General features: G+C 38.9%; 1 protein-coding gene across 6 annotated transcripts in view; it reads left to right on the plus strand.

The window, feature by feature from the left end:
* The window catches only part of CIB2 (calcium and integrin binding family member 2), a 40,066-nt gene extending 32,575 nt beyond the window's left edge, over window positions 1–7,491 (plus strand). For all 6 annotated transcript variants that reach the window (XM_066558606.1, XM_066558604.1, XM_066558609.1 and 3 more), the window contains one exon: window positions 6,348–7,491. In XM_066558606.1, coding sequence (XP_066414703.1) covers window positions 6,348–6,369 — 22 coding nt within the window. In that variant the 3' untranslated portion in view covers window positions 6,370–7,491. The remainder of the gene's footprint in view (window positions 1–6,347) is intronic.
* The last annotated feature ends 7,173 nt before the right edge of the window (window positions 7,492–14,664 follow it).

A 14,664-nucleotide genomic window follows, 5' to 3' on the forward strand; every position in this document is an offset into this window, starting at 1 on the left:
TATTCCAGTTCTCTCCTAATTTAAGACTAAGAGCTCAATGACTTTTAATTATCACCTTTCCTGCTCCTCTACCCGTCTTGGTGCAGTTCAGGAAAATACTTTGATCCATTATGAGCTCAAATTCAGCCTAAAGCCAGGATTAAGCCTATAGCAAGGATCCCAGCTGTCTGCATAGGAATGTGTGTAAATACTGTATACATGTTACAAATATACATAGAAAGACATTGATTTCTTTGCTGTGAAAGTGTTTTTTGAAGAACTGTAAAGTGTCCTGCAGAACACAGAATAGTATTTCTTTCATGAATGAAACTTCTGAGGAAAGCGGTTAAAAGCGATTCAACAATAAAGCAGAAGCACATGATTCCAGTGAACCTTGAGAAACATCAGCTTCTGGAGAGGAGACATTCAATGTGAATGTCTTTTATACATTTCAGGTATTCCTTGACTAATCAAGTGTATCAACAGAAACCCTTTAGAACAAGACATGTATTATCATTATGGTGAGGCTCAGCTCAGTAGGTATTCTAATATTTTGTTTACAGATACTTCCAGCTAAGAAAACATCATCTTTATACTGCCATCCTAGAAGCTGCTGGGATCAGGTAGGGTTTCCTTTAATCAATCAAAAGGCTGTGCTGCTCCTACAAATCTGGTAGAGAACAGTGATCAAATGTGAAGAATTGAAGGCAGATCTGAAGATGCAGTAGAAACTGCAGTTTCAGAAGTTTCCTGTGCCATGACTGATTTTACTGCTGTGTTGTAGAGGCTTGCAAACTGCTGACTGAGAATTCCAAGCTGAGGATGCTATGCAGTCCAGTCATTTCCTGAGAAAGTTGCAGAGAGGAATGTTTGCCAGTGTAGCCATTGGAATGACTGTCACAATTATTTTTCTTTTCCAGTTAGGTGATGTTTTGGGAAGATGAGGAAATGAGTGAAAATCACTGAGTGCTGGCTATTTAGCAGGGCAAGATGATGAGTAAAAAGTGGGATGAAGTGGGATGTGTATTATAGATTAGGTGAGAGAAATTGCAGAGTACCCATAAAATCAAAGGATGAGGCTACCAACTATTGAAAGACTGAGTGTCCAGTTGCTCAGTTTAAACACATGTACTTGGATCTGTGTCTGTGACAAGATATCTCCTTCAGGTTTAAGATGGCAATGTGCATATTTAAGGTTGATGTTTGGCGTTCCTGGCTTCCAGAGGAATCGTGACTTGCCCCTCCATTCAGGTTCAGGAGTTTAGCTGGGTCATGGGATTCATCTCTGAAGTCCTCAAGCCTAAGAGCTCCTGGTGATATATAGAAGGGTCTCCTTCCACCTCCTAACCAAAACACTGGTTTAGAGCCTCTGCCCAGGCAGTTGCTATATAAAAGCAGCTTCTGTGGGGATAACAGCACAAAGAAAACAATTTCTTAGCTGGAAATATATGTAAAGAAAATATTAGAATCCTCTGAAGAATCTGATGTTTCTTATGATTCAGCAACATGTGTCTTTGAAGCTATATTGGAAAATGAGAATGTAATGGAAAAAAGCCTCAGAGCTGAGAATGTGTAGGTTCTCTAGTTTGGTTTCTATTTTAATTTTAAGAGTTAACAGCTGCAGGAAAAGAAAGTGACAGGGTCATAAGACTACTTTTATCCAAACTGATTTACATGCAAGATTTGATACCTCTGCCTTACTGTGGTTTACTGTTCTTTTTGTCTGTAAAGGTATTTTATTTTTTTAGGACATTGTTAGTTCTATTTTTCCTGTATGCACTGCATCACAGACTGGCATACTTGTTAATACTGAACTTCCTGTTCTGAGGAACTTATTCTAATTTTTTAAATACTGGGTAAATACTGCATTCTAAAGAGAGATTTGACTTTTGGAATGGAATTCATTAAGTTTAATGCCACAATAGCTTCATCAAAGTCTGACTGGGACTGAACCTAAACAAGCATGCTCTGGCAGGAGCCAGTGCCTGCCAGCATGTGACAGACTTTGTGACATGGACAAGAATGCAATTCCTGTAGCTGATCTCTCACCACAAAAAGCCCAGTTCTTTGTGCCATAACAGTCTTGGAAACATTACCTATTCATTTACTGAAACAATGCTTTCTTGCATCTTTGTGAATTCATCTCCAGCTCTGTCTCTAGCCTCTCATTTTCTTCTGAGTTTTCAGCTGTAATGGTTGTCTTAAATGATAGCCTTGGGCTGTGTGCAGCCACAGGGCAGGCAGGGCTGTGCAGCTTCACTGGGTAATCTACTACAGAGCATGCAAAGCACAGGAAGTGTCTGAATAGCAGATGACCAACCCTCTATGCCAGTGGAAAACTGAACTAGCTTCTTACTATTACAAAAAGATATAAAAACATGCTTTCATCTAAAATAAATTGGCCATTCGAAATCTTAAGCAGATGTGTGGAAGAAATACCAATCCATCAATGTCCAGAGGCAGTCACAATTTCATTTGCTTTTGCTTATCTCCACTTTTTGTGCACAGTTGAATGCATTCCAGAATTTAAATTCAAGGAAGCCCAAGAGTCTAATGATTTACACTTCCAGGTGCTCAGCAACTGTGAAAATGGAACACCTAGGAACCAAAGCAATAGCCACATTGAAAATGATTGCCAGTGAGCAATTGCAGATGCTGGGTAACTGCAGTTTGTAGGGATTTTGCTGTGAAGCCATGGGCAGTCAGTAATTCTGAACATCTGATCCCAGAATACCATCCTGGCAATGTGGTATGAGAGCCTTCTGAAATGCTGAATAACTTGACAGGCCCCAGATGATTTTTATCTGTAATAAAGGATTTACTCTGTTCTTTTCCTTTTGTCCCCACCTCTTCATATCATAAAAGGGGGAATGTAGGATTCCAGGCAGTTAGGTTTTACCCCTGCCTCTGCCATTGCTTGAGCAGGTGATCTGTACAAAGCCATAGAACACTTTTTTCTCTCTGCTCTCTAACGCGGGGCCAGTGCTTACCTGACTTGTGACAAACGTTGAGAACTTTCATTCAGCTGCAAATGATCAGCAGCAGCAGCATAAGATTTGAAGTTACTGAGGAGGAATATCTTCTTTACTCTGTGGAAAACCTTTGAAGGCCAGATTCTAATAGCAATATGCACTCAGGTTATGAAGCACATGTTGGGGTTTTTTTAAGCTGTCACATTATCACGCCTACTTAACATACACAGCAGGTATTAACTTTGACACCATGATCCAGGCTTTGACCTGCTATGAGCTGAAGTTCATCCACTCTAGGTTGACTTATTTTCCTTATCTCATCACTCCTTTCTCAAACCTTTATTTAATGACCCTGCGTAGGTTTAATCTCCTACAGACAGCCTTTGCCAGCTTTGTGCTGCTGTCAGGCAAATGAAGATGCAGTAAAGTCTGTTGCTTGATTTGCACTGCTGTCATTGAGGAATTTTTTCTAGACTAGAAGAAAACACTGTTAATCATTAACCAGGGAACATCTATGCAGTTGGCTGTTATCCCAGAAGCTGAACTAAGCTGTAAATGATAATGACAGTTACTAGTTCAGAAAATTGGATCCCAATAGTTTTATTTCACTAAAAATTGTTATCATTAAGAAGCTGCTTGTAGTTTAATGGAAGCATTGGCAGATTGAGCTGGCACTAGCTAAGTGTTCTGTTCTACAAGACTGGTTACGTTTTCCACAGGAAATTGTTTTATAAATCATCCTGGAAGTTTCAGCTTATTTGAATGCCTGAGGGTGAAGCCTGCTGTAACAATAGATAATGGGGTTTGAGAGGAATATGGCATTAGTAATACCTGGGAACTGCCAGAACCAGACAGGGAAACAACACATTAAACGTTGGAAATGCAGTATTTCTGAAACTGTTGTGGGCCTTTGCCCAGACACTAGTTGATTCTGTGACCCCAATCCAACCAAATGCTGAAGTAAAGGAAGCTCTCTTATAGGAAATGCATCTCTCATAAGACTGTCCCAACATGCAGATTAATTGGTTCTTAAGGACTAATTTTAGAGCTAGTGACTAATTGGCAAGAGATGCTTAACAAAGAAACAGTGGAAGGGAATAATTTTTGCCAGTATTTTTTCAGAGTATTTTAGGTGCTTCTTAGTAAACAGCTGAATCTTCAAAGGCCAAAATGACACTCTGATAAAACCAGAAATTTTTCTAATAAATTGATTTCCAGTTAGGTGGATTTGGGTGGATTTTTTTTGGGGAATCATGCCTCAAATGTTTTCACATACAATGTGATGGATTTGTAGCTCCTAGATATTACCTGCACGGGAGTTAAATTTTCAACAGCTTGGATTTATACAGTCTCTAGCCATTTCTTGAATTGTGAACAAGATATTTATAATTCTTTTATTTAAAAAACCTTAGTGCCAGTAAACTATTTGCATCACTATCTGCTTTGTGTCACAGTGCTTAGGCTGGTGTGCCAGGCTGCTATACAGCATATCTTTTATTGTCACCCAGACTGAATAAACTCCTGGAGACAAGGTTCCTAGCGACCATGGTGAATATGAAATTTTATCTCCTCCAAATACATGCCACAAGCTTCCTTTAGTGAATTTCTGATTCAAATCTAATAGCCGTAATTAAGTTGGAGTATTCTTTTGGTAAAACAAAATCCAAAGAGTGTGCATCCAGAAAGTCTGCAGCCTCTCAAATCTTCCAAAAAGGTTTTCTTTCAGTGTAGGCAACAAACTTACAGAATTTACATACAAAAATACATAATAATCTCTTTTCAGTCAGTCAGGAGTTTCAGCATACCCTCTTAAAATTGTCTCTCCCTGTCCTGCTGAGATGCTTGGGAGCTCTTCTGAAGCCTGGTGGCAGTTGTAAGCCCTGCTGCTTGCCTGTATTAAAGAACAAATAGAGGCTAACCACCAGAATCTCTTTGGCTCAACAAGAAAAACAAAATTACCTGCCTAATTTGTCTTGGTTAGGACCCAAATACTGTGCCATAGCAAAAGTACCATCGGGAAACACTTAGCTCTGCTCTGATGCCTTAGGCTTTAGCTTTTCTATTTTTCAGATTCTCTGCTACTTTAGTGTGTAGTTCTGAGCTTCATATTATGGGATGGTAAGCTCTCTTCACAGAGTAGGGAGATAAAACAATTCCTTCTCTAGGTTGGGGCCAAGGACAACCAATCCAAATCTCAGGCCCAAGAGCATAAACAATTTTGACTGAAGAGAGAAAAACAAGGAGGATGGGACTCCATAACCTAGAGCTATAACTGGACAATTAACCCCAATATGCAAATGGAGCAGGACTTATAAAAGTGAGAGACCTTGTGGCCAGTTGTCCATTTTGGTTCATCTTTAGTGTAGCCCTGGCTGGGCTTTTGTACTGCTCAAGGTGGATCTTTTGAGATCTTTTAGTAAATCCCTACTTTATCCTTTAGCTAGCCTCTGGCCTAGGTCTGCCATGGTACCGGATTTCCTCAGCCTGACTGGCTCCTGACACCGACAGCAAGAGTGGGCTGCCCCCATGGAGCTGTGGAATCTTGGGGTGCAGCTCTAGGGCACAGCTGCTCTAGGGCACAGCTGCTCTAGGGCACAGGTGGACTGTGTTGGGGATAGGACTGCACCGAGGGCAGGGACAAAGAACACGAAGAGGTCTTGTGTATGTTTTCAAAGGAGTTTATTCCCTGGAGGGTCAGGGACAGAAAGACACTGACTCAAAGTCATACCTCAACTTATAAATGAGCAGAGGTGCCAGGGGAGGGAGGATACAATCTTTAACCAACTGGGAGAAACTGGGGGTGGAACACAAGGCGGGGAATACAATGTTTAAACCAATAGGGGACTACAGGGGAGGAGAATAACTTAAACCAATGGGGCCTCGAAGGATACAAAACTGATAGGGAAGTTTCTAGAGAAAGGGGCAGGCTTGGGGAGGGATTGACATTCAATGGGAGGAGGAACAGGGAACAAAAGGGCAGGTCTTTGGGGAGATGGACAAGTAGGGCAAAAACCAACAACACGGGGGGAAAGGAACAATCCATTAATAATAAAATATGCCATAGCAATACAAAATAAGGGGCGTTCTAAAACTGACTACTAGGACTGAATTACAATCAAAACCACACACCTCAACATAGGTCAGCCTTCCCAAGGCATCAGCTCTGCAGCCAATAAATTGGGCAATTTAGACTTGATTTAATCCAGTATTGAGCTTGGCCCCTGAGCTAACATTTTCAGAAGATGGAATTTTCTCCCATGAAATTTGAATCTTCTCAAAGCACAAAAGAAGGAAGTAATTTTTTTTTCACACACCTTCCTTTTTGTGCTTAAAGAAAAATTTTTTGCATAGTGACAAATGTGTTTGTATGTCTTAATCTTTTTCTTTCTTTTGCAGTACTTTCCACATAAGAATCTGAAGATGTTCTGGCAGTCCAACCTTTCTGAATCTCAGGCACTCCAGGGATTTTTGTCCTCTAGTGAGGGCTTCCTAGAACTCAGCAGAAAGTACAGAAAGAATTCTGGTCCACAAAGAGACAGAAGCATCATGTGATCTACAGGATATTTGGAACAGACACATTTTTATCTTCTCTGCTGGCCAAGCACTCTGGCGAAGATGATTGGTTGTTGGATTGTGGTATTTCTTTTTTTCCCTCTTTTTTTTAACAGTCAGAATCAGAGTATTATTAAAGGTATTTCCACAGAGTTTTTATATTTATGAATATTTAATACTGCTCTTAATAGTGAAAAAACCCCAAATCAAAAAAACTGAGAGATTAACTTTGGTGTGTTTTCCAAGAGTATTTGAAAGAAAGCACGGGCCTTAAATAATGAGATGCCTCTATCACTGTGTTGTACAGCTGGGATCTTGCATGGAAATTACCTGAGGTGAAAGAACTGCAGTCAAGATCAAGCTCCCAGTGTTGAAGACAGCCACAGCCCAGGTTTGCCTTTCAGCCACTAAAATGGCAACTGCTGGGTTTGGTCCTTACCTTCAACCAATATTTTATGGATTGTTGTGTCCTTATAAAACTTGAAATATTTGCCTTTTGTATATGATAATTGTGTACGTGATTAATTTGTTCCCAAGATAAATGTTAAAACTGTGTCCTTATTCTCAAAGGGGCTCCTGCATTTTACTCATTCTGTGGGCTGATAATGTTCTTGAATGGAGGAACATGGTCATCTGTAACTCCTGAAGAAGTTGAAGAAGCACAGAACTACTATTAAGGACATGAAAAGATATTTTCTTTTGAAACAAGCTATGCAATCTCTCCCATAAAATGCATGAATGCAGTTCTATCTTTTCCTTTCCTCTCCAGCTGGAAATCAGCTAGATCTTTTTGTTGGGTTTTCTTCTTGTTGTTGTTGTTTTGGGGTTTTTAATTTTTTTTTAAAATTTTTACTTCCAGTATTGTTTAGGTACTGGGACCTGAAGACAATCATATGTGTATTAATTATTGTTCTAACAGTCAATAGAAGGGCTCTGTCACTTACATGGCTTCTGTATCAAGGTCATCACAATTAAAACTTTTGAAGCATTCTGTTGTGCTTTGAGAATTTTTAGGCTGACCACATACTAATTTCCTTTCTGATCATTATTCCAATTACTGTAAAGTTAAATCTCTCAAAGAATGAAATGTGTTATATAGAAAACTGTTAAAGTAGAGAACCTAACCTGTTTATCATTTCTGTAGGGGTGGTGATGCCTGTCTACCTCAGAAACTCTTGTGTGGTGAGCTTGCAGGGTAGCTTGCTGTTCAGATTTACACACTATGAATAAAGAAGAAATATTTATCTAGCAGCATGTGTGTACATTAAAAGTTTCAATGGAAATTTCGGATATTCAAAGTATACAGGACAGACATGTCCAAGATTGTACAGTGGAAATGACAGTAATTTTTACATTTATTTGTAATACATATCTTAGAGCTATCATGGTCATTGATGTTTATAGCATTTTAATGCTTCCTCCTACTGATTTCTGTTTAGATAAAGAAATTAAAACCTGAATTCCCTTACCCAAGTTAAAGTTGAGAGAAATTAATTTTCATATTAAGTTCTGATTGAGTAAAAAGAGATTCAAGCCTGTTTTTCATTTTGAGCAGATTAAGTTAGGTGTATCAGCTGATTCAAAATATTTGCAAGACATTGGCATTAAGAGAGATTATGTTAAAGTTACTTCCTCTTAATTGAAGGATCATCCTAATTTATAAAAATTTATTTCAAGACAGGCATTTAATCTTGGAAGCCTTGTGAGGTGTGTAGGAAGATATGATTAGGATGTATTTGTAAAATACTAGGTTGCAAGATTTGGGATCAGATTATCCAGATAAAAAGGATCTGGTGCTGATGACATAGCTCAGTTCCTTTTGGCATCAACATTCTTCTGTGTGTTATGATTGTTATTAGCTAAAATTCCTGTTCTCCTGACACTGTGTGTCATTCTTGGGTTATATCATACTCTGCTCTTAAAGGATGAGTGGCCTTGGAAGTGCTCAGTGTCTTGTTTCCCTGGGTCCTCTCTGACCTAAATGCCACAAAGCCCTTAGGAGACATGGGAGCTTGCAGCCAGACGTTTGACCTTGGAGTCATCCACCTGAGCTGAGAAACAAAGAGAAAAATAAATCAGGGGCACGTTGTGGAGAAATGTTCCTGTTCATAGAGATGTGTTCTAGCAAAATACTACAGATACAGATGTGTGCAGCTGTCCTAACTGCCTTTATTTTTTTGACTTACATTCATGGCCTGTAACAAAAACCAGAGCAACGTTGTGTGTCCCTGGCGTTTGAGAGCGGTCTGTGCACTCAATCCTTCAGCACTGCCTAGTGGTGGGTGAGTATTTCCAGCACCTGATGGCAAAGGTGAGGGATAGAGTTCTGAAGAGCTTTGTGTTGGTGCTTTCACAGTTGACTGTAGCTGGATGTCTTGCAACTAGCAGTTTTCTTACAGCAAGATTGTTGAGTGCGTAGTTCAGTGGGATGCAAATTTAATCCTGTCAAAAGGTACCAAACCTGCTGGACTTTGGCAGTTGTACAATTATTGGCACAATCTAGCAGATTCTCTAGCAAGTGTTTCCTCAACCAGCCTTACTCTAAAAGAACTATCAGGCCACGTGGAAAGAAACTGGAACAGTAAAAGAGGTTTAGATTAAAACAGTTTTGGATTTGGCCCAAAAGTAAGAGGACATACATTTTGAATTGCAGAAAAGTGTTAAAAATAAACAGACATTACTATATTTTTTCAAAAATGGACAAAGAAAAACAAAAACTATTACCTAAAGCCTCAATCAAAACAGCTGTGTGTGTGATCTCTCATTTATATACAGTTAAAGCATCTTGGGGACAAAAAAAGAGTTGTGAAAGTAAATAAAACAGTATCAAAAAGTAAGAAATAACTTGGTTATTTTAAGTGATGGTTGTTTTAAGGAAATACTGTAAGCCAAGATTTGCAACAGCCTGCAGGCCAAAATCTGATTTGCATTACTTCCACATTAATCTCCAGTAACTGCTGACTTCAGTGGAATTAACTCGTGTCTGTAATTGGATCTGGGTTGGGGAAAGTACTTGAGGTTTTGCTGCAGTTCTTTGTGCCCTCTCATGCCCTTTAATGTAACCTTAATATGCTGAATGCTCTTTTCTTAACCCATAACCACATGCTCTTCTTTGTCAACAGGCTCACTGTTGGAATCTCTTGCAATTTATTGCAGTCACAGAGGAACAGTCTCCTTTCCTTTTCTCCCTAGGACTAATTTTTATCTCCTTGTGCATGTTAGAGGCACTTACGATGAAACCTCACAAGGTGGCACCATGCCACCATAACGAGTCATAACTTCATTTAACAGTTTAAATGTCCTCAAATAGGGGATACTCTATAGAACCTATGATGCCACAAACAAAAATATGAAACTGTGATTAATTACTGATTTTAAAACTGTACATAATTACAGAGAAAGTTTTGTGTTTCTCAACAGCATATAAAAAAATATGTTTTAATAAAGTCCCTGAAAATTGAAATGTACGTTAAAAATTAAAGAGGGACTTTCTTGCTGAAACTGTAAACAACTCATATTCTAAAAATTTGAATTGGTTAAGATTATATTCTAAAATAACAGAATATAAAGTAGAGTAGAGTTTTTGTTGTGGATGGGAAATATTACGCTTGTGAGCTCAGAATCCCCAGTAAATCAATTTGGGCTGAAATAACAGCAAGATTAAGAAGAGTTTATAATGTTATTGCCCAGTACACCTTGTCTGGGACAGACAATGGAGTGAAATTTGATGAGGAAGACATTAAAGATAATAAAATTATCATTGTTCATGTGCTTAGGAAGATGAGTGTCTGAGACAGAAGTACAGAACCCATGAACAGATGTTCTCCTCTTTTGTCTGTATAATTTTGCAGTTTTGGGTGTCTTGTAGAGATGTTAGTGACACTGAGTGACTATCACATTCTCTTTGGTGGAGAGAAGGAGGAGACTGTTCTTGGTAGAATTCAAAGAGTATCAGCATTTAAGATAACAGTGCCTTTATTTAACTCTAAGTTCTGCCATCCTTGTCTGTAAGACATTTTCCAATCTGAACTCCAGGTGAAATTCCCCACTGTCTTTTCCTTTTGACTGCCTGATGTTGGCAAGAGCAGTGAGGAGCCCAGCTGTGCCAGCCCTGGGTGCTCTGCAGTTGCAATGTAGAAGAGTCCTTCCCTCTGCTCTTTCCAGTCAGGATCTGCTAAGATATTTTCATGCACAAAGCCCTGAACGCCTTGTGCCATTCTGCAGGTACAGGCTCCGTGGCTGTTGGGTGCATGCTCACGAGCCCTGCAGCACAAGGCACCATCTGTACCCTGCTCTCCAGTTCCTGCTCAGGCAGCTTGGGGCCACATGTGCCTGCAAATGTAGGCCAGAGTGGTTTAACTCTGCTGAAGAGGGCTGTGGGCACCAGGCCAGCCTCCTCCTTTTCTAACTGTAACTTTTCTTCACTGAAATCAGTGGCTGTGGCAGCCTGCCAGGAGCAAGGCAACTCGTTGCTGTGGGCTTAATCACAGCTTGGGCCATTCAACAGGGATCAGGCTTGCCCTGTGCTCTGCACACTGACAAGCTCTGGGAATTGGTAGCTGCTGGCTGAAGGGGTGGTAATTGAAGACTTTGGTCTGGTCCCTCATGTAGAACTCTGTTTACTTGGTGGAAATGGTTTACAGTTTAGTCTGGGAAAGTATTCATCTGTCCAGAAGTCAGATCCAGCTTTTTTGTAGGCATCTAATCCCCTTGGTTATGGGTGTTATGGGCTGTTTCTCACATCACTCTGGAGGCAGCACTTCACAGACAGTGAATTCATGTGGATCATTAGTAACCTTTTATTAGCAATCTAATATTCAGGGTTACTTCAATGGCACTTAGAAATAAATTGATATTCACCAGATTTCCCCCCCATCCCAGCTGAAAGGAAATGATCTCTTACTTAGACATCTGCTTATAGAATCAGAGGACCACAGAAGATGCTGAGTTGACCTGTCAGGATCATTGAGTCCAGCTCCTGGCCCTGCACAGGACACCCCAAGAGTCACTCCAGGTGCATGAGAGTGTGCTCCAAATGCTTCAACTTTGTCTGGTTTGGCGCTGTGGCCACTGTCGTTGTGGACTAGTAGGCCCTGAGAGGAAAAAGAATATTGATATTTTAACCAAAATGGTATTTTGGGTTTCCTGAAAATGATGATGCTTTTTTTTTTTCTTTATACAGATGAAAAGTTCTGCATACAAAAAGCTGTAGATTCAGAGAGAATTCCCTCTAGAAGAAGTTTGAAACTGAAAGACTGTTACTGTTCTGCCTAAACAAATAGGTTAATTGATGTATATGTTCACAGAAATAAATTCAATTCCAGGAAATTCAGTGAGGCCTTTCATATGTTTAAAATTTTTCATCTCTTGTATGGCCATTTTAATAACTATTGTTCTTCTAATGTTACGAACAAATATGATAAGGAAGTATATAAAAATTCCCTATGGTAATTTTGCCCATCCTCATAATGACAGTAGCATTAGAATTTGCATTCACTAATCCCTCTTACTACACGTCTTTAAAATTTGGCTTTCTGCAGAATTTACTTGTAAATATTCCTAGTGAAATGACCTAGTCCCACATGACTAATTCTCAGTAATTTTTTCATTTCCAGTTATCTCCTCTCACTGAAAAAGCAGAGGCAATAATTGGTATCCAGAGACGTTAATGTGTTTTGAGGTATTTTCATTCTGAGGAACTCACCAAGTGAAACAGTGGGTTATTAATGCCACACGCTCTCCCAGATTGGCTTGGAGGAGTTTTTCTCTCACTGTGATAATTCTGTAGTAGGCAGATATCCTTGAGGGCCAAATCTCCACAGGACTCCTACTCACTTCAGTAGGCAGGCTTCAGATCAGGTCCTTAAATAATATTTTGTGTTATTCAAGCATAGAATGCATAAAAAAAAAAAAAAAAGAAAACCTGCAAATAAGAAATTATTCTGTTCCTGAAGAAATACTAATATGCAGGCAGAGATGGAAAACAGATTTACTGCAAGTATTTTTACTGTCTCATTCTCTATTAGACAGTATGTAAAATGGAAGAAAACATTAAAATTTTGTATGACAGATAAGTGAAAAGGAATTGTAATTATCTTTAGTATGTCCCTTTGATTTTGAAGAGCTTATTAAAACATGAATAGCTAATCTGAGAGTACTGAAAAATGCAAAAAAAACTTGCTTAGCCATTTCATCTGTGTCTGACACATTTTGTTTGAAAGTCTGGGCTTTACTACAATAAACAAAGAACATTGGAGTTCTCATAAAGAACACAGGCATTAGAGTTCTCACTCTATTTTTATTTCCTTTAAAATTGTACAGAACTCAGCTATCATTGCCTCTCATTTGCTTCCTTGAAATGAGGACATTCTGTACACAAAGAGGCTGCAGACTTCCCACTAATGCCACTGCCCTTGGCGTTATGAGTAAGCATTTCACAGAGTAAGTTCTGGTAAAGCCAGAGAAAATACTTTGAACAGTATCTTCATATTTCTTCCCAAATTCCTTCTGGGAAGAAACCTGATATTTGTTATATCCTTTTAAAAATATCAGTGTGTCCTTTGGAGATTCACTCTTATTCATATCTTCAGCAGAGATGGGGTAGAACACCCACAGTTTCTGCAGTTCCCCTGTTGTAGGGTGGAGAATAACAATGCAGGGAAAATTGAGCCTGATATCTGAGAAGAGCCTAGCAAAAACCTTGACTTAGGAAAATGAAGCTGAGGGGGTTATGCATGCTGATGAAACACAGGAAGCTTGATTCAGTAACTGAATTTGGAACCCTACAAAACCTTCTACCTTTCCTTATCCTATTTATCTAAGATTTAAAACAGGTGGAATTATTTAATTGATGTCTGATCCAATAATCTACAAATGTGATTCTTTGTGGCCTTTAATTCCTTTTATATTTCACTAAAAGGGGGTGAAATGAAGGGTTTGCCAAAGAAAAGAGAGTCAAGGGCATTTCCCTGGACATCTAATGATTTATTCTGCCCCCAAGCACGATCTTCAATCACCTCCACTGCTGATGTAGCCAATTTCTAAATGTTTTATCCTAAAAGGCCATTATAGGGGCAGGAAGAAAAGAAAATCCTGGCAATAATTTTAAATCAAGTTCATAGGTGATTCCATTTTTGTGAATGGGATTTCCTTTCTATTTAAACCCATCCTTCTTTTATATTTTTCTACTAACAGTGACACTGGAGTAGTTGCTGGCTGCCTACATTATCTTTTTATTTCTTTTTGGAACTCATGAAACAATTTATGTTCTTTCTTTAATGATTTTTGTTAGCTCACAATAGAAGTTTGGGGGGTTGTTGTCACCTGTGATTTACAATTGTCTGTGATGCATAGCAAGGACATATGATCTTTTATCTATAGGCATAATGAGCTGCTAAAAAGAATTTGTTTAAATAAAAAAAAAAGTATTCAAATGCTTGTACCACTGAGAATGGAATTTTGGCCTGATGCTTCTTTGAATGCACATGGTCAGTGAAAGCAAATAAAGAGAATGGAAATAGCTACATGTGCTTCTGGAATACTCACATTACTTTGGGATCTGGAGGATAGAAATTCCTCTTCATTGCATTTCTGTCTTTAATCCAGTTGAAATGCCAAAGTGCAGAGTACTAGTAGATTTTTTAATAGAGCTTTTCTGAAGTTCACAAGAAGATACAAGATATTTTTGTCAAAATTTTAGATAGATTGTAGAAGATGAGCCCAAACTGCTGTGTTACCCAGTATTTTTTTTCATGGGTGCATGATTGCAGGTGTTTTTATTCTGAAGGGTTGTATTTTGTCCATCACTGAACTAGAACAAGATGTATAGTTTGTATCCAAAGTCTGCCAAAAAGCACAGGAGAATATCTAGACACTATGAGAAAGAGTATTTTCTTAGTTAAAGAGTTATTCCACTTTAAGTATGATTATTTTGTCTGCTTTAAGATTAGTGTAATTAAGTGTAATAAAGTGTAATTAAGTTTGTCCCCAAAAATGGTCGTTTTGGGGTGTTATTTCTGTTCTTTTACGGAAGCTTGTTTATTCAGCTGTAAACACAAGTGTCTAACAGTACCTTGAGGAGGTCTGAACAGAGAAATAACAACTATCAAACCTTGGTGTAAAATACTACCAGAAAGCCTTAGTGCTGAGGGTATCCTCAGTC

Source organism: Molothrus aeneus, chromosome 13 (genome assembly GCF_037042795.1).
Source record: "Molothrus aeneus isolate 106 chromosome 13, BPBGC_Maene_1.0, whole genome shotgun sequence".
Lineage (NCBI taxonomy): Eukaryota > Metazoa > Chordata > Aves > Passeriformes > Icteridae > Molothrus > Molothrus aeneus.